The sequence below is a fragment of the Drosophila mojavensis genome, unplaced genomic scaffold, assembly GCF_018153725.1.
Source record: "Drosophila mojavensis isolate 15081-1352.22 unplaced genomic scaffold, ASM1815372v1 contig_36, whole genome shotgun sequence".
NCBI lineage: Eukaryota > Metazoa > Arthropoda > Insecta > Diptera > Drosophilidae > Drosophila > Drosophila mojavensis.
In genome coordinates, this window is record NW_025318858.1 from 1,566,388 (window position 1) to 1,583,143 (window position 16,756).

General features: G+C 42.9%; 9 protein-coding genes across 13 annotated transcripts; 5 read left to right on the forward strand and 4 right to left on the reverse strand.

Annotated features, from left to right (window-relative positions):
* Positions 1 to 174: 174 nt before the first annotated feature.
* LOC6575720 (tripartite motif-containing protein 45) lies at positions 175 to 4,128 on the forward strand. 2 transcript variants are annotated; one of them, XM_002001689.4, is made up of 6 exons: positions 175 to 1,293; positions 1,356 to 1,604; positions 2,024 to 2,251; positions 2,314 to 2,647; positions 2,825 to 2,973; positions 3,370 to 4,128. In XM_002001689.4, the coding sequence occupies exons 1-6, from the start codon at positions 175 to 177 to the stop codon at positions 3,985 to 3,987; spliced, it is 2,697 nt and encodes an 898-aa protein (XP_002001725.1). In that variant the 3' UTR covers positions 3,988 to 4,128. The 2 variants fall into 2 exon arrangements, with proteins under 2 accessions (XP_002001725.1, XP_043864927.1); XM_044008992.1 differs by having other exon boundaries at positions 3,212 to 3,460.
* On the reverse strand, positions 4,088 to 5,442 carry LOC6575721 (heterochromatin protein 1). Of its 2 annotated transcripts, none has more exons than XM_032729222.2 (5): positions 5,295 to 5,442; positions 4,999 to 5,150; positions 4,817 to 4,933; positions 4,566 to 4,749; positions 4,088 to 4,450 (listed from the first exon to the last, which is right to left on the reverse strand). In XM_032729222.2, the coding sequence occupies exons 2-5, from the start codon at positions 5,113 to 5,115 to the stop codon at positions 4,179 to 4,181; spliced, it is 690 nt and encodes a 229-aa protein (XP_032585113.1). In that variant the 5' UTR covers positions 5,116 to 5,150; positions 5,295 to 5,442; the 3' UTR covers positions 4,088 to 4,178. The 2 variants fall into 2 exon arrangements, with proteins under 2 accessions (XP_032585113.1, XP_002001726.1); XM_002001690.4 differs by having other exon boundaries at positions 4,575 to 4,749; positions 5,295 to 5,439.
* A 63-nt stretch (positions 5,443 to 5,505) lies between these two features.
* LOC6575722 (RNA polymerase II transcriptional coactivator) lies at positions 5,506 to 6,110 on the forward strand. The gene is made up of 2 exons (XM_002001691.4): positions 5,506 to 5,665; positions 5,737 to 6,110. The coding sequence occupies exons 1-2, from the start codon at positions 5,603 to 5,605 to the stop codon at positions 6,013 to 6,015; spliced, it is 342 nt and encodes a 113-aa protein (XP_002001727.1). The 5' UTR covers positions 5,506 to 5,602; the 3' UTR covers positions 6,016 to 6,110.
* LOC6575723 (transmembrane protein 222) lies at positions 6,040 to 6,924 on the reverse strand. 2 transcript variants are annotated; one of them, XM_015164782.3, is made up of 2 exons: positions 6,834 to 6,924; positions 6,040 to 6,718 (listed from the first exon to the last, which is right to left on the reverse strand). In XM_015164782.3, exon 2 carries the CDS (start codon positions 6,715 to 6,717, stop codon positions 6,145 to 6,147), a length of 573 nt encoding a protein of 190 aa, XP_015020268.1. In that variant the 5' UTR covers position 6,718; positions 6,834 to 6,924; the 3' UTR covers positions 6,040 to 6,144. The 2 variants fall into 2 exon arrangements, with proteins under 2 accessions (XP_015020268.1, XP_002001728.1); XM_002001692.4 differs by having other exon boundaries at positions 6,788 to 6,887.
* Positions 6,925 to 6,986: 62 nt separating this feature from the next.
* Positions 6,987 to 7,996, forward strand: LOC6575724 (cytidine deaminase). The gene is made up of 3 exons (XM_002001693.4): positions 6,987 to 7,265; positions 7,338 to 7,530; positions 7,591 to 7,996. The coding sequence occupies exons 1-3, from the start codon at positions 7,202 to 7,204 to the stop codon at positions 7,811 to 7,813; spliced, it is 480 nt and encodes a 159-aa protein (XP_002001729.1). The 5' UTR covers positions 6,987 to 7,201; the 3' UTR covers positions 7,814 to 7,996.
* Positions 7,997 to 8,090: 94 nt separating this feature from the next.
* On the forward strand, positions 8,091 to 9,032 carry LOC6575725 (cytidine deaminase). Its single transcript, XM_002001694.4, has 2 exons — positions 8,091 to 8,414; positions 8,501 to 9,032. Exons 1-2 carry the CDS (start codon positions 8,345 to 8,347, stop codon positions 8,950 to 8,952), a joined length of 522 nt encoding a protein of 173 aa, XP_002001730.1. The 5' UTR covers positions 8,091 to 8,344; the 3' UTR covers positions 8,953 to 9,032.
* A 2,363-nt stretch (positions 9,033 to 11,395) lies between these two features.
* LOC6575726 (cytidine deaminase) lies at positions 11,396 to 12,419 on the forward strand. Its single transcript, XM_002001695.4, has 2 exons — positions 11,396 to 11,752; positions 11,930 to 12,419. Exons 1-2 carry the CDS (start codon positions 11,515 to 11,517, stop codon positions 12,352 to 12,354), a joined length of 663 nt encoding a protein of 220 aa, XP_002001731.1. The 5' UTR covers positions 11,396 to 11,514; the 3' UTR covers positions 12,355 to 12,419.
* Positions 12,369 to 13,545, reverse strand: LOC6575727. Its single transcript, XM_002001696.4, has 2 exons — positions 13,153 to 13,545; positions 12,369 to 13,095 (listed from the first exon to the last, which is right to left on the reverse strand). Exons 1-2 carry the CDS (start codon positions 13,369 to 13,371, stop codon positions 12,433 to 12,435), a joined length of 882 nt encoding a protein of 293 aa, XP_002001732.1. The 5' UTR covers positions 13,372 to 13,545; the 3' UTR covers positions 12,369 to 12,432.
* A 44-nt stretch (positions 13,546 to 13,589) lies between these two features.
* On the reverse strand, positions 13,590 to 16,751 carry LOC6575728 (sorting nexin-32). 2 transcript variants are annotated; one of them, XM_015164783.3, is made up of 8 exons: positions 16,641 to 16,751; positions 16,103 to 16,459; positions 15,917 to 16,038; positions 15,409 to 15,853; positions 15,164 to 15,346; positions 14,457 to 14,474; positions 14,144 to 14,253; positions 13,590 to 14,087 (listed from the first exon to the last, which is right to left on the reverse strand). In XM_015164783.3, exons 1-8 carry the CDS (start codon positions 16,644 to 16,646, stop codon positions 13,994 to 13,996), a joined length of 1,335 nt encoding a protein of 444 aa, XP_015020269.1. In that variant the 5' UTR covers positions 16,647 to 16,751; the 3' UTR covers positions 13,590 to 13,993. The 2 variants fall into 2 exon arrangements, with proteins under 2 accessions (XP_015020269.1, XP_002001733.1); XM_002001697.4 differs by lacking the exon at positions 14,457 to 14,474.
* Between the last annotated feature and the right edge of the window lie 5 nt (positions 16,752 to 16,756).

Genomic DNA, 16,756 nt, shown 5'->3' on the forward strand with positions numbered 1-16,756 from the left:
GAGTAATTAGATTAAGCATACGACGCTTTGGCCGTGCAGCTTCGAGTCAAGCCATAGGCAGTTGGTAATGGAACGCGCAGCTGTCAATTGAATTCACTCACAGTTATTTTCTCGATTTCGTATTGGGTTTTTTACTGCCAGATTCCATCCGTTGCATAAGCAACTAGCGAAGTCATGAGCAAGAGCAACAGCAAACTCACATTCAAGCGACACTCCAAGAGCAATCTCCTCGACTATGAGCGATTGCAGCTGTCAGCTGCAGCTCCAAATACCACACCAGCAGCAGCAGTAGCAGCAGCTCCCACTTTTGCTAAAGTGGACAAAATGCAGCTGAAGCTGAATACGAGCAAAATAAAGCTGCAAGGAGCTGGCGCAAAGGAGAAACAGCCCGTGCAGGTGCAACAGGCGCAGCAGGTGGAGCAGCAGCTGATGGTGCTGGAGCTGGACGCACTACGTCGCAAGTCGGCGCCACAGTTGCTCAGCTTCAGCATAGCACCTGCTCAGCTAGCTGGCGCAGCTGCTACTAGCCAGGCAGTGCCACGCCTGCCCGCCTACGATTCGCGCAAGTGCATCCGACGCTCGCGCACGGAGCTGCTGGTCACCGATAGCAACAGTGATCCGAGCACCAGCAGCCTAACGAGCTCCACTTCACCTGAATCCCTGCTGGACAACGTCTTGAGTGAGGCGTCGGCGGCATCTGTGCCAAGCACCAGCAGCGCAAGTGATATAACTGTGGCGCCACCCCCACCTCCACCGCCACCGCCTCCCTTACCACCGCCTCCTTCTAAGCTCCGCTCTTCTATAATTCCGCCCCAGCCCAGGCGCCTGCTTAACCTCAAATCCTCGCCAGAGCTGCGTGTCTCCCCACCCACACCCGATCTGGAGGTCAACAGCCTGCTGCTTCCATCAGCTGCTGCCAGTGATTACTATGAGACCGCCTCGCAAATCTCGCGCAGCTATACGCCCTCTCCAGCTGGCACGCCACAGATCTCACCCTCCTCCAGCTTGAATCTGCCAGGTCAATCAACGAGCTACGTGAATATCATTTATCCCGAGGATCTGAAATGTGCCATCTGCATGGATGTCTTCACGGATCCGCGAACCCTGCACTGCCTGCATTCCTTCTGCCTACAGTGTTTGGTCAATGCGAATCTTCGAGAGGAGGCACTCTGGGAAGAGCACTCCAGCTACAGCCTACTCCCCTCCACGCCCGACACGGCCAACGAACTGGCCACCATCTCGCCAGCGAGGCAGCGGGGCAGCAAGAAGTCCTTGGATCGGTTGGCACTGAGGGTAGCTAGAATTGGATTAGAATGCTCTCCACAGACTTCAGTTAACGATTGTTTCTCTTCCAGGGCAAACGCTCGACCTCCGCCTGTTCCTCCAGCATGCGCTTGAACAACAGCTTCGCCAACGATCCAGGAGCTGTGCGTAGCATACGCTGCCACAGCTGCCAGTTCGTCACGGAGCTGCCAGCTCTGGGTGGAGTGCGTCAGCTGCCACAGAACTTTCTGCTAGTGCGACGCATTGAGGCACTGCGTCTGCAGGCGGGCGAGGATGTCATCTCGAAAGTCTGGTGTTCTCTATGCAGTGAGGAAATTAATGTAAGAATGGAAGACTCGTAGAATCGTGGAAGCAGAGGGTGTAAGAGAGAGAGAGAGAGAGAGAGAGAGAGAGACAGAAAAACAAAGAGCGAGCTAGATAAAAGGAGAGAGAGAGAAAGAAAGAGAAACAGAGATAGATGATTAGATCGAAAAGGAAAGTGAAATAAATGAGAGTCTATCTGGCCCTACCTCTATTTCTCTCTCTCTCTCTCTCCCTCTGTCTTTTCCTCAGGTAGTGCACATAGCAACATCATAGTCTAATAGCGGTCAGGAACCCTTTCCTCCATCCTCCATGGATGGACTTTCTTTAGCACACAGCTCTTCTCTACTCCATTGATATACCTAACCGACATAGTACACCAGTAGTTGGACAGATTGTAATCCCAATATATTGTCTCCTTTCGTTTACCCCTTTACAGGCCACATACCACTGCATCAGCTGCACTCTCAATCTCTGCTCGCTGTGCAAGGAAGCCCACGAGCGTCAGCGCAGCACCTCGAATCATCACATGCGCAACATACTCGAGCTGCGACGGGCACGCAAGCAGAAGCAGCAACAATTTGGATTGGGGGATAGCCGCCAGGTGCTGCTCAAGTGTGGACTGCATGGCTTCGAGCTGAAGTCCTTCTGCATACCCTGCCAGCAGGTGAGTCCCTGTAGTCAATGACAATCGAAGGAAGTTTGTAAGATCTGCGTGAATCGTTTTAGCTCACTTGTCCGGATTGCTTGGTGCTGCAGCATCGCAACCATCGCCACGAGACGGTGGCCAAGGCCATGAGTCAACTGCAGATGGCCAAGAAGCTGAGTGATGCCACCGAACAGACGCGTCCGCTTTGCCAATATGCGGAGCACTCGATCGAACGACTGCGCGAGATAACGCGCAGCATCAATGCGAGATGCGATGACATTCAGGCCCAGGTGGAGAGCTACATGAATCGCTACTTTGAGGCACTGCAGGCACATCGCAACACGCTGCTGCAGCAGGTCAACCGAGCCAGGGAGTCCAAGGTGGAGCTCATCATCAACCAGCAGCTGGAATTGGGTGAGAAGCCAAGGGGTTTAAAGGATCCTCAGTAGATAGTATACTAATGGGTTCTCTATGGTGGACTTGCTGTCTTAGCAGAACACCACATGAAATGGCTACGGATAGTATACGTTATAGTTTCAGAAATCTGAAATTCCCTTAACATCTGTACTTAATCTCATACTGATCTTCTAGAGAAACGCACGCAACAGGCCATGGAAGCGATACGCTTTGGCCAGGAACTATCGGAAATTGGGGCCGATGTTGAGATACTAAGTTTTGCACGCATTTTATTGAAGCGCTTCGAGTACTGTCAACAGTTCAAGCCGCCCGTCGATCCCAAGGTGTGTATGCCATAGGATAGATCCATAGGATGGATCTAGTAACTAAGCAAACTCTAAAAGTAGACGAGGGTATCGTAGCTACCCAAAAATCTCGCTAACAAAGCAAAACGTTTTGGCTTTGTAGCAACTGTACCTACATGTACATCTAGCATGTGCTCGGTACAGTCCCGACGGACTGCCTCATAGCATTCCTAGTTATTTTCTTCAACTATCTGTATCTAATAGCAATCCCTTATAGATCTCCGATTCGCTGCACTTTCTATCCAAAATCTGCGCGCCGGGCAACTGTACCTACCCGTACATCTAGCATGTGCTCGGTACAGTCCCGCCGGACTGCCTCAGGGCATTCCTAGTTATTTTCTTCAACTATCTGTATCTAATAGCAATCCCTTACAGATCTCCGATTCGCTGCACTTTCTATCCAAAATCCGAGCGCCGGGCACTAAGGAACAGCACGATATACCTCTGTACGGGATTATAACAATGCAAACGGTCGAGCCGTCGCTGTGCACCCTGCAATGGGAGGGGTTTTCACAGCTGCGTCTGCACCGGAAGGTGGATCTGCAATTGCTCACGCGCGATGCAGATGGCGTGGCGCTGTGTCATGGCGGATTGGAGATCAATTGCATGATTAAGTACAAGGATGCGAATGTGAAGTACCTGCCCGTCGAGGTGTCCGATCATCGCGATGGCACCTACAGCATCTCCTTCACGCCCGACACGCAGGGCACCCTACTCCTGATGGTCTCCATCAATGATCGGCCCATCAAGGGCAGTCCCTACACCTTTCACTCGCGTCAGGTGCGTCCGCACACTGGAATCTACCACTGTTGCGCCTTCTGTTCCAGCAAGGGCAACAAGAGTGTCAAATGCTCCTGCGAAGGACGCATGCCCGGCTACAGCGGCTGCGGCCATGGCCATGCAGGGCATCCAGGACGCCGACATTGGTCATGTTGTGGCAATGTCCTGGAGAACTCAGAGTGCAGCGTGGCCAACAAACTGCTCAATTCCTAGAGTGCCCAGTTTCTGCAATCCTATAAATCCTCGATTCTACCACAAAGAATAGATTCTTCATCGATTTTCCGTTTACTTAAAATTTTGTAGTTCATGTTTATTTGTTGGAAATGGATGATAAAAATACATAATTTTTAAGTATATTATGCTGAGAAAATATATTCATGAATAATAAAATCCTGGTGTGACACTTAATCTTCATTGTCCGAATACCAAGAGAGCCGCTCCTCATAAAAACGAATTACCATTTGGGGTATCTTGACATTGGCTACCGTCGATGGCACCATCTCCGCCTGATCGACGCCCTTGAATTGGATAAGGAATGTTAGCCGACCATTATTATCGGAGGCGCCCAATATTTTTTCAGCTTCCAGGCCACGATCGAAGCCAGTGCCACCAGCGGGTACTAGATCACCCCCATCCTCTGAATCGACGCGCTTTGATTTATTACTCGCGGGTGCAGCTAAAACATAGTTATCAATATTAGTCATTTTAAGCATATAATGAGTAACCTGTGTATATATATATATATATATATATATATATATATATATATATTGTATAATCTGTACACATACACTTCTTACCTGGTTCCTCGGACTTTCGCTTGCCGCCGGCACCACCAGCGCTACCAGCAGCGCTGCTGCCACCAGTACTGCTGCTGTTGGTAGTTGTACTGGTGCGTCCCGTCTCCCTGACCTTGGCACTGCTGCCCGGTCGATCTTTTTTTGAACTGGTCGAATTTGTAGATGCTGCATTGGCCTGCCAAACACGCATCATTTAATCAACTTGCGAAAACAGCACCAATTAATTTGCACACACTACTCACCTCATCTTTGCGACTCAGCTCATATTGTTGTATAAGATCCTGGCAATCCAGGTTGCCTTCCGGCTCCCAAGTGTTTTCAGTCTCTGGATAGCCCTTCCACTTAAGATAGTATTCCACCTATGAATGTGTTACAGCGAGCAAATTATTTCACAATTCTCTTTCCCATGCAACGTTATACAAACCTTTCCCTTGCGCACACGACGATCTAAAATTTTTTCCACTGCGTATTCCTCCTCCTCCTCCTCCTCAGCGCCAGAAGATGGGTTGTTGCTCTCAGGATTATCAGCCTTCTTGCCCATTTTATATGTGTATGTATGTGATTTTTACTCTAAAGCTGTACCATAGAAAATATAGAAGCGCGCATGTATGCATATGTGTAATTACATTTGTATGTATGTATATATGTAAGTACGGCCAAAAAATAACACTGTGCGCAAATTTGCAAAAAATCGAAATAATAGAACTCGCGCACGCTTACCAGGAAACTTTTAATTTAATTTAACTTTTACCAAATAGTTTTACACTTTTATCTTAATATTCTTACAACGACATACTAACTAACTCAAAATACGTAGAAAAATGCGCGTCTCGACAAATTATGCCGCCGCTCAGTTAGAAATAGAATGCGGTAGTTTCGGCGTCTAGTCGCCTTTTGCGTGAATGCTCACATGTGAATGGCAAAATGTTGTAGCGCGCTGTGAATGGCAACTCTGTTGACGCAAATTATTTGCGCCAAATTCTTTTTATCATCGGCGAGAAATCGAAGTCACGAATTGAAAATTAAAAATGCCAAAAATCAAGAAAGCTGAAAGAAAATCCTCGTCCGACAGCGATAGCGGTCCGGACGATGTAAGTTTATACATGATTTCATCAAATGACACACTTATATTTCAAGTGCACCCGCAAACTAAAATTTGCAGCGTAATCCACCGCCGAGCAAAAAGTCAAAGGAGGGCGCCGATGTTAAATCAAATAAGAATGATAGCGGAGATGGCAGTGAAACCACCACATGGACTCTAGAGGGCATGCGTCAGGTGCGCATTAACGAGTTTCGCGGCCGTAAAATGGTTGACATACGCGAACATTATGAGAAGGACGGGAAAGTCTTGCCGGGCAAGAAAGGCATTTCGCTGACGCTTTCACAGTGGAAAAAATTACTAGCAGTAGCTGATGATGTTACTCGTGCTCTCGAGAAATGAGAGCAAATCAACAAAAACAACAAATATTTTTTAGTACTTAGCAGCTTTGTACATTTCAATATACTACACACTAATAAACATGGATCTTAAACGTATGTCGCTCTAGAGAGATTGGATTAGTTGTAGATTTTAAAAGTACACAGCAAGTACAACTATAACAGTTATTAATATAAGAAACGGCAACCAAGTCTTAATAAAGCCGCAGAAGTTCACATATTGTCCGCAAATGAACATCCAAAAGCATAAAATGATCATATTCCAGCTGGTGCGATTCAAGTAGCGCATATTGCACAGCGCTGTGGCCACATGCGAGTGGCAATTATCACAAAAGAGATTATGCATACGAGTACCATAGAGCACCGAGGCCTTGGTTACGCCCTCATCCCAGGCAAAGGAGCCGCCTTCGACATTTTTCGGATGCAAGCGCATATAGCGTGTGGGACGGCCGAATGCCATTTTATCCTCGGTGACTAGATACGGCCCAGCGAAGTCCCGAATAACTCCATTGCTCATACAAATTCCCATGTGTCCGATGAATGGTAATATCCAGGTAAGCACTGGTATCGGGGTCCAAACAATGCAATATGGATAACGATCTGATTTCCGATCGATGGGCGGCAGTCGCTGCGGCAGAGGCTCATCGGCACCACCCATTGTTCGTTCAATGTCTTCCTGTGGCTGCGTCTCGCTGGTATGCGTCATACTAAAAGAATGGACGAGAAAAAGCAATCAACCAGTACGGCTCATTAAATGATTGCGTTGATATCAATACCAATTTTCCGATTGTAATAAAGGGCTGATAATGTTGGAAAACTCACACTCACGAATTTATGCTCATACACATTCATACAAATATGTTTGTTTACAATGCTAACGTGTTATCGAAAACTTATCGATATTGCTTTAAATATCTCTGAAACAGCTGACTACAGCTACAGGTCAAGTTGCCTATAACGAACATAAACTACTCATCAGAATTGAGGTCAGATGTCGCAAGGTCGTTAAAAAAGACAACTGATAGAAACTTGATAAGTGTTAAGGCGTAGAAATGATCTAGAAAACAAATTAAGCTGCGACAGTCGTTCGATTTCAATACAGTATAAAGGTTTCAAATAGTACTCAAAGCAGAACACAACATACATACATATTTGTCGCTGCAATTAGACCATTTGGAAAAAATAGAACAATGACGCAGGTGTTCATAAACGGAGCCACGGACGCAGCCAATGTGCGGGAGCATGACAGCCTAGGTGCCAAAGAGACTTGCTAAATGAATTATTAAATAGATGTATAGTTAAAAATGTAATACTTTTCTGTTACAGATGCCTCCATACAGGAGCTGATTCGTGCTGCTGCAGAGGCACGCAATTACGCCTATTGCCCATACAGTAATTTTGCAGTTGGCGCTGCCATACGAACGAGCGACGGCTCCATTTACACTGGCTGCAATATCGAAAATGGCGCCTATGCCGCCAGCATATGTGCGGAAAGAACGGCGGCGGTGAAAGCCCTAAGGTAAGGGTGATGTTTATATAACCAGCTAGCGATGTCCCAATAAGAAAACGTTCCTTTCAGTGAGGGCAAACGTCAGTTTGTGGCTTGCGCGGTTGTGGCACAGCAGGACAATGGCTTTACAACGCCCTGTGGAGTCTGTCGACAGTTTCTAGCCGAGTTCGCCAGCAACGGCCGGGATATAGCCCTGTACGCAGCGAAGCCCACCAACCTACCGCTCCGTGTACTCTGCACCAGTGTGCTGCAGCTGCTGCCAAACGGCTTCAGCTTTTCCAGTAGCAAGTGAAGCGCATACCTTCAACGATTTTATACCATGTGCAATATTTTATGTGAATAGCGTTACCCTAGATGTTTATGCCCTATGAATTACTTTGTGTGAATACCCGCATTTGAAGCGAGTTGCTACTGTGAAGCAACCCTCTTCTGATGTCGTATGTACCATTACAATACACTCGCATTCAAACACTTATAGGCACTCACTCACACACACACACACACACACCAGTTCTGTTGTTTTCTCTCTATGCCAGTACGTATATGTTATGGTCTATGCGCGCTCTCCGAACAGGTCGTTATCAACGGCTAGCAGCTGCTAACGGTTTGCACTTCGGCTAAATGCTTACATTGTGTATATTGACTAGCTCAAAACAAGCAGACGAGATATACTGTCCATTTGCCGTTGGACGTTCGTAAGCAACACACGGACCCGCACGCAGAAACCATATTTTGTTAGCTAAACAACTGAAATAATTTATAAATAACAACAACCGTCGCCCCCGCCAACGCCAACGAATCAAAACTCATTTCTATATAAATTATGTCGCATCTATTGAATAGCTTGGCACAGCCCGAGGTTAAGGAGACCATCTTACCCTACGGCAAGTTGGGTAAGTGGTGATCTATTTGTAGCTGTTGACGTATGCATAGACTGTGACGTATTGATAGCTTATGACGTATCGCCCTCTTTACGCAGATGCAACCGCTCAGGAGCTCTTACGTGCCGCCCACCAGGTGCGCCAGCGCGCCTATGCGCCGTATAGTGATTTCAAAGTGGGCGCCGCGTTTCGTGCCACAGAAGACAGCCAGCAAGTGTTTACCGGCTGCAATGTGGAGAATGCTGCATTTACGCCGACGTCGTGCGCCGAGCGGACGGCCATTGCCAAGGCCATCAGCGAGGGTTATCGCCAGTTCTCATCCGGTGCGGTGGTCGCCTATAAGCCAAATGTGTTTGTCTCGCCCTGTGGCGTGTGTCGTCAATTTATCAGAGAATTTGCGGGCAACACTGATATGCCCATCTATATAGGCCAGGCCAATGACGCCCAGTCGCCGCAGGAGCAACTGGAGGAGCCTTTCCACAATGACGATCCAATCCTTTGTACATCGATCTTCAACCTATTGCCTCACAGTTTCCACACCTACAAATAGAACTAGAAAAATTGCAATATAGTATCAATTATGTTGTACAATATTTTTTATTAAATGCAATAAAAGTTTATTTTATTTGATATAAGATTAGTTTTTATTTTAGTTTAGGGATTCAAATTTTCAGCGATCATCTCATCTAATTATTGCTTTAATTATTTATATATATATATATATATATATATATATATATATATATATATATATATATATATATATATATATATATATATATATATATAAATAATTAAAGCAATAATTAGATGAGATGATCGCTGATATATATATATATATATATATATATATATTTTTTTTTTTTTTTTAGAATAAGTAAATAAATGGAATCTACATTATTATTTAATTACACACATTTTAATCTATATACTTTTTTATTTTCAGATATATTTAGTTTTTCTTTGATTTGTTGTTTCGTGTTTTGTAAAATAAATTAATTTATACATTTCCTGTTCATTTTATTTTCGTATTTAATAGTTTTTATATTTAAAATATATGCAAATATACTAATTTTAAATTAATATTTATTGTTATTTATTTTGTATATATTTGAAAATTTATTTATTTATGACGAAATTTCATTCTTTATGAATTTCATATTCAACTCAATAAAATAATATCAAGTTGAAATACCTAATCGAGGGAAATAACATTCTCAAAAATATATTTAACCCAATAAATGTTCATGCGACGATTTTTTAGAAATTGCAATCTAATCGGATTGATAGAGAAGTGCAATAGGACGATGAACATCTTTTCTAATCAATCAATAAAAATAAAGTTAGGCTATAAAGTTAGGCTATATAAAAATAAAAAAAGAATTATTTATTAAATAACGGAGAAAGAAGTTTGGTGGAAATAACAAAATTCATTTGTTGAAATTTAAGTGGAGCGAGATTTTCGTTCACGAAGAATCGAAGAATTTAAAGCAATTGAACTGAAATTCGAGCTGAGAAACTTTGGAATAGTTTCAGATATAAGATGCATTTATTACAAAAAAAAAAAAAAAAAAAAAGTGAGGAAACTTTATTTGAGAGGGTAAATGAAATTTTAAAAAATCATTTACTTTTCGAGACAGCTTAAACTAGAATGCGCCTTCAAAGTCACGCGCTCAAGCACACGTACATGCATGCATATGTATGTACATGATCATATTTTCATATGCTATGTTTCTATGTTTCTGTACCCCTATGCTCTCTCCCTCTACATGGATGTTTGTAACATACTCCACCAATAACTTATTTCTTTCGTCTGACCACTGTGTATTTAGTAAGAAAAAAACCCTTTGAAAATTTACGCTATTTTTAATACTTCCGAGTTACAGCACGAGTGTACGTTTGTTGTAAAAAAATGTATTACCCTATCTGCGTTGCGTTTCTAAATAAAATTCTTGACTTGTCTCGACACAAACATCTTCCAGTTTGCATTTTGTCAAATTGACTATTTTTTCTATTGAAACAAAACAAAAAAGAAACCGGGACAATTTCGTGTCAGGTTGGGACACCGGGACATTACCTCCATAGGCGGGACATGTTCCGGAATTCCAGGACGGATGGCCAGTCAATATACATACATATGTACATATGCAATGCATAACTAATTGCATAATGCAAATGTGTAGTTGTGACCGTCTATATATATTTTCTGTGTTGATATTTGCAGATTTAATATTTATTTAATTTAATTAATTAATTATTTAATTACAGAAAATCGATGTTCAATAGCTTCCAACCCTGATAGCATTAATAAAATGATGTTTTTAAATTCTAATATTATTAATTAATTATTTGTAATAAATATATAAGTTAAAAATTCCACAACAAAAAATACATTGCACACATATTTCTTTATTTTTTTCTCTTTCTTTTAACAGATAACACATACAGCAGAAAACAGCTGACAATATTCGAATGTATTCAATATACAACATTTAATAGCTTCTGCTGCTCACTCACTCACTTCGTTTCTCTTCGGGTATATTTTTGTGCAGCCGAGAGAAACACGACTTCAGTCATTCTCATTTCGTTTTGTACAAGTATTCACTCAATTCAATGATGACTTTGTACATTTGAATGTGCTTTTTTTGCCATTCATGCAGACGTCTAATATGAATGTACATACATGTGTATTGCAATTATTTAAATTATTGCTTAAACTATTAATTATTAAATTTGTATGCACCTGGGACCGAATAAAGCGAAACCTTCTAATCAATCAATAATGATAAATAAGTTAGATAATAAAAGGAGAATTCATTATCATTATCAGAATGAATTGTTCATTAAATAGCGATGGCAGAAGTTTAGTGGTAATAACACAATTCATTTGTTGAAATTTAAGTTTAAGATATTTGAGAGAATTATCTAAAAATACAGGCATATATCATAATTCGAGTCTATAGAAAAGATAGTAGGCCTTTGTAACATGAATGCTGTCAATTCAATAATTTTGTATAGAAATATTTATGTTTTTGGCCTAATGCTAGGAGGACTCTACAAATTAATATAAAAATATATAGTTTATAAGAACAAAAACAGAAGTAATATACTAATGTCGCAGAAACGTAAAGAGCTGAAAAAGTGCATGAAACGTCTCGATGCGCTGCAGAAGGAATTAGCCAAGCAAAAGACATGCAGGAAGCTGAAGTTCTATATGGATCAGCTGAGGGAGCTGCAGCGTGAAGTGGATCGACGGCAGCCATGTCGGACGGGATTCCCAGTGAGCGAATCGCTTATGCTGCCACATCCAATCAAACTTTGCGAATATACCATATGCTTCAGTCAACTGGGTGAGCAAGTGTGCCAGCAGGAGTAGACAGCTTTGGCTATCAGTTTCCCACCTCTTCCTCCTCCCTCTAGTCTCTAGGAGGAGACGTTTCCTCCCTCTGCTTTCTATTTTAACTCCATTTCATGCAATACTCCTCACTCTCACCATCACCTCTTTAATCCGTCCACTTTCTTCACAGATAACTGTGGCCGTGAGCTATTGGAGGATGCACTGAACGCACGGTGCTTCGCCTATGCTCCATATAGCAATTTCAAGGTGGGCGCCGCATTTCGCTCGAAGGACGGAAAAGTCTTCACTGGCTGCAATGTGGAGAATGCGGCGCTCACACCAGGTTGCTGTGCAGAACGAACGGCTATGTTGAAGGGCATCAGCGAGGGTTGCAGGGCCTTCAGTGCCGGCGCCGTGGTGGCCTATCATCCGGCCGGGTTCACAACTCCTTGCGGTGTCTGTCGTCAGTTTATGAACGAGTTTGCGAAGCTAGATGTACCCATTTATATAGCGCAGGCGCCAGAGTCGAGTGCCCCAGTGCCAATGTTCGAGGACGATGCGGAGGTTCTGGTCACGTCAGTCTATCACTTGCTGCCCCATGCGTTTACGGTATAATAACTTTGTGAATGTTAGTTGTGAATATTAAATTAAAATATATATTTGGCGGTTATCAACTCAAACGTAAATGCAATCTTAAACGTATTTGCGAACCGGATCGCCGGAGCCGTAGATGCCATACTCGCTCGACTTGGCAAACGGAGCAAAGGGCTCGGAGACGAGCACGGGCTGCACATCCGTTGTATCATAGTCGATATATTCCTTGCTCAGCCTGGGGTTCAAATAGTTGGCACGAACCTCGGTGATCAGGCCGGTGTGTGGAACACATTTCAGCTGACTTGGGTACTCCAGGCGACGCTTTGGACAGGCGAGTGCATGCGTCTCATCGCACATAACCTCATCCGCCACGCGAGTGACATGCGTGGTGGTCTCCCCGCCACGCTCTGCCCAATTCCAAAAGGTGATAGTGTCTGGGGCGGCAATGCTGGCTTTGATATCTTGCGGCGTGTAATGGACGTAGGAGAGATTATATGTAGTCGCCGACGGATCCAAATATTTGGTATAGCCAATTTTGGAACGATCAATAAGTACTTTGGTGGTCTCCACCGGTGTGGGCATGCGAATTGGTATCTGGTCTGCCTCGAATGGGAGGTCAACGAAGGTAAAGGCCTCCTGGGAGACACTAATAAGTGGCTTTGTCTTGCGCTTAATAAAACGTAAATTGCCCTCCTCGAAACGCTTCATGTATTGCGTTTTCATATTAAGCGAAGGATTCCGCAAGACATTCGGGTCGGGATACTGCATGGAGGATAGATGTGAATACCAGAACTCAGCTCATCGAAAGCCGTAACTCACCTTCCACACATAGTTGCTTGATATTTCAGTCAGCTGCTTCTCATGCAACAAAGGATCCCTAACAAAAATGCCCTTGTTGGAGCATTCGCGGGGGGCGTTCAGCTTGCTGCCCAGGCGAGTGTCCGTAATGTGGCGATGTCCACGATATGTGGAGGTACGCCAATCTGGGGACTTATCGCTGGCCGGCAGCTTCGGATCAAAGCAACCAAACTCATCCATGATTTCAACAACAATTTTCAATGAAACGTATTCAATAAATATTTAACGATGATAACAATTTTCAGTTAGTTTTTGGCTGGGTTGTTAGGCGGAAAATTTCGATGGGGGTCTTCCAGTACACATTGCCCTGGCAACGTTCACCAAACAGTATAGATATACAATAATAATAATATATAGGTGTGATACAAAAAATGCTTTGACAATATTTAAAAGGCCTATGATGTGTATAATTATATATGTATACATATATGTATATTCTGTATTCAATGTTTATACAATAGTAAATGTTCATAAAGGAATGCTCGTTATACAATATCTATATATACATATATATAAAAGCGATCTGTTTCACAAACCAAAATTCATATTCGCTTATATATACATATACATAAATATACGAAAGCTAGATCTTAACTATATGCGATATATGTATATGTATCTGCATATGCACACATACATACAAATATATGTATTTATATTTGTAGTTAATAAGAGATAATAAAACTGTTTGCTTAGCAAAAACCAATTGATTTACTCCTTGGAGGGGGCCTTGGCTAATAATTTATGGTGTGTGTGTGTGTGTAAACAATGTGTGCAAATGATGAAAGTCAGCTTCAGCTTTTCAGGCGATTTCCTTGAGGGCCAGCAGCGATTGGCGTAGATAATCATATTGGCTTTTAGCATGCTTGATCTCCAGATCGGATAGCTCAACGAGACTGCAGAAAAGTTGAACTTAGTGAGTTTGTATATAAAAAAAATACATATGTAATACCTCTTTTTAAATGCTGCCACGCGTCGATTGCGGAAGCCAATCAGCTCTTCCTTGCCGCAGGCGGACATGGACTCAAACTTCTCACAAGCCTCGGCTTGAGCAGTTTCAGCCTGCATTAAACAAGGCAGGCATTAGCAGGAATTATTTAAACAATAGAGTATATACAAAGACATGCATTAAGTTTTACAGAGCAATTGCTATAAGGCATGCAGCAATGCAACTAAATGTGTAGGTGACGAAATACATTGAATTTAGAATTTGCAAGCTAGACTAGGATGACCAATTGATGTGTTAAACGTTAAATGCCAAATACCTCTTGCACCTCCAAAGGCTGCAGCGGAAGACACAACAACAAGAAGAACACGAAAAGAGTGAGCCACAAAGTAGGAGAAGAAATGCAGGAAAGAGTTCAATGTGAAGTTTGTGAGTACGCAGAAAATTTTACAATACATATGCCATTGCAGCGTCGACCACAATTGTTTCAAAATTGGTTTGTTAAGAATAGGAGAAATATACAGACAATAGGAAAAATTATGCTCCACCTTGCTGAGCTGCTATAGCCAGACAGACAAAGAGTTGCTTAAATTAGTTAGGAAAGTCGGCAGCTAAATGCAAATAGATAGCTAAAGAACTTGGGAATGCTATTTAAAATATAGCTGGATTAATAGTTTCAAGGTATATGCTAAGCTATAACTACATATACAGAAATTAATTTTGACTTTAAGCCCTGCTTATAAATGGAAACCAGTTATTCGATATTACAGAAATTCAGTAAGGTGGGAACGTAGTACAGATGTCTTTGAAAGCAAAGCATATTTCGACTAAGAGTTTAAAAGCGCTAAATGTGATGTCAATTGCCAGCTTTTCGATATTGACGATAAGAAGTTAAATATTAATGCAAATTGTCTGCTCAGCTGCTAAGCCAATTAGAATTTGCTGCCAAGCACCGGTGAGCATATAGAGAAAAAGATTTTAGAAATGCGAAACAAAAGGAAGAGCTGCTCTCTAACAAATATTTACCGCATGCACATCCTTGTTCTTAGAGCGCGCCTTCTCCAAGTTGCGATTGGCTGTCTCGTAGGCAGCCAAGCAGCGTAGGCGACGTATTAACAAAGCCTTTGCTGCATTGCTGTCGCGCTGATAATAGCGCAAAGTGTCACCGAGCTTCAAATCCTGATCGCTTGCCACGCGTGTCTCCAGATTCTAAACAGAGGATAGATAAGCACCAATGAGCTAAAGATTATATGAAATACTATTAAGTTCACCTTGATGCGTTCAAACACCTCCGCTGACTTGGCCACAAATGTTTCCATATTCCCCTTTTCTGTTGTAGAGAGCTCTGTGAGGGCATTCGAGATCTTCTGATGTGAATAGCCCACATCTTTGTGGCGCTGCGTCATCTTCTCAGTGCGTGATGCTGCCTCGCGCAAATGGCCGTGATATTCGGTAAGGAACTGCAGTTCGTTCTCGAAGAAATCGTTGACATCACGCACAGTAGCACTCAGCAATATCTCATCTGTGGTCTTGCCCAGAGATTTGACGAAGCCTCCAAAGATGGCCATCTTTTTGCGTGGCTTGGCGCACAGATCTTGATCGTATTCCAAAAATACCTTTAGATGCTGATCGACACGAAAGACGGGATGACTAGCCAAACGACGCAAAAAGACTTCGTGCATAGCAACCGTTTTCTTGAATGTGGCCAGATACTCGCTAAGACAATAAATCACATAAGTTGTAAATCAATTTAATGCACTCTCAAAATGTTGAACTTACGCCTCCAGTTCGGATTTCATTTTCTTGAACTCTTCTTTGGTCATATTGCCTTCGCCTTCGCCCAGACGCTGTAGCTTTTCACGCGATGCATCGAAGTCGGGTCGTGGCGGACAGGGCGGTATCTATATAAAAAAAAAAACGGTCTTATAAAATTAAGAATTTACATTTAGTTTATAGACTCCTCACAATGTAGCCCGCATAGTCTTCATTCTCCTCGATGCGATCGTGCAGCCAAACGAATTCTTCATGCTGCCGCACCACATTATTATCCTTTTTAGCAAAGCCAGGCAGTGTGGTGCGTGTGTGCACGGTAAATTTGACCTTTTCCTTTTCACTGAGCGCATCAGAGATTTCAACATGCAGCGCGTTCTCTCCTAGTGCTGCAGGTGTTACAGGTGCGGACGATGAGCTGTCAGGTGAAGTGGCACTTCCGCTTCCATTTGTTGCTGTTGCTGGAGCCAATGGATTTGGCGACGAGATTTCCATTGTACCCCCATTATTGGTAGCGGGACTATTCAATATGTTTGATTCATCCGTGCCGTCCTATAAGCGAGTATAATGCAACAACAAAAAAAAACTTATACACACTCAATTATACGCCCATTAAACTGATAAGCAGCTCTTTGTGTGCGCATTTCCGCTGCGATTAACCGGTGCGCATTTAAACTGCGTTAATCATCAGCCTTTAACTTAAAAGTCATTCTCTTTTCTTTTTTTAACTTACCATCATTTTGTGTAAATTATTTTTTTTATAACAATAATTTCAATTTAATAACTGGCCTGCGTTTGTGTACGTCGAACTGATTGGTGCTGCCAGACCAATGAGCTTTTCCATAGCAG

Coding starts and splice junctions, on each gene's coding strand:
- LOC6575720 (XM_002001689.4), top strand. CDS start 175: ATGAGCAAGAGCAACAGCAAACTCACATTCAAGCGACACTCCAAGAGC. Junction 2,648..2,824: donor CAACCAGCAGCTGGAATTGG/GTGAGAAGCCAA, acceptor CTGATCTTCTAG/AGAAACGCACGCAACAGGCC. Junction 2,974..3,369: donor AGCCGCCCGTCGATCCCAAG/GTGTGTATGCCA, acceptor AATCCCTTACAG/ATCTCCGATTCGCTGCACTT.
- LOC6575721 (XM_032729222.2), bottom strand. CDS start 5,115: ATGGGCAAGAAGGCTGATAATCCTGAGAGCAACAACCCATCTTCTGGC. Junction 4,934..4,998: donor GTCGTGTGCGCAAGGGAAAG/GTTTGTATAACG, acceptor ACACATTCATAG/GTGGAATACTATCTTAAGTG. Junction 4,451..4,565: donor CGAGGAACCAGGTAAGAAGT/GTATGTGTACAG, acceptor ACTATGTTTTAG/CTGCACCCGCGAGTAATAAA.
- LOC6575722 (XM_002001691.4), top strand. CDS start 5,603: ATGCCAAAAATCAAGAAAGCTGAAAGAAAATCCTCGTCCGACAGCGAT. Junction 5,666..5,736: donor GCGATAGCGGTCCGGACGAT/GTAAGTTTATAC, acceptor TAAAATTTGCAG/CGTAATCCACCGCCGAGCAA.
- LOC6575723 (XM_015164782.3), bottom strand. CDS start 6,717: ATGACGCATACCAGCGAGACGCAGCCACAGGAAGACATTGAACGAACA.
- LOC6575724 (XM_002001693.4), top strand. CDS start 7,202: ATGACGCAGGTGTTCATAAACGGAGCCACGGACGCAGCCAATGTGCGG. Junction 7,266..7,337: donor GCGGGAGCATGACAGCCTAG/GTGCCAAAGAGA, acceptor TTTCTGTTACAG/ATGCCTCCATACAGGAGCTG. Junction 7,531..7,590: donor GCGGCGGTGAAAGCCCTAAG/GTAAGGGTGATG, acceptor CGTTCCTTTCAG/TGAGGGCAAACGTCAGTTTG.
- LOC6575725 (XM_002001694.4), top strand. CDS start 8,345: ATGTCGCATCTATTGAATAGCTTGGCACAGCCCGAGGTTAAGGAGACC. Junction 8,415..8,500: donor CTTACCCTACGGCAAGTTGG/GTAAGTGGTGAT, acceptor CTCTTTACGCAG/ATGCAACCGCTCAGGAGCTC.
- LOC6575726 (XM_002001695.4), top strand. CDS start 11,515: ATGTCGCAGAAACGTAAAGAGCTGAAAAAGTGCATGAAACGTCTCGAT. Junction 11,753..11,929: donor CATATGCTTCAGTCAACTGG/GTGAGCAAGTGT, acceptor CTTTCTTCACAG/ATAACTGTGGCCGTGAGCTA.
- LOC6575727 (XM_002001696.4), bottom strand. CDS start 13,371: ATGGATGAGTTTGGTTGCTTTGATCCGAAGCTGCCGGCCAGCGATAAG. Junction 13,096..13,152: donor CAAGCAACTATGTGTGGAAG/GTGAGTTACGGC, acceptor TCCTCCATGCAG/TATCCCGACCCGAATGTCTT.
- LOC6575728 (XM_015164783.3), bottom strand. Junction 15,347..15,408: donor AGGTGTTTGAACGCATCAAG/GTGAACTTAATA, acceptor TCCTCTGTTTAG/AATCTGGAGACACGCGTGGC. Junction 14,088..14,143: donor GTGGCAGCATTTAAAAAGAG/GTATTACATATG, acceptor ACTTTTCTGCAG/TCTCGTTGAGCTATCCGATC.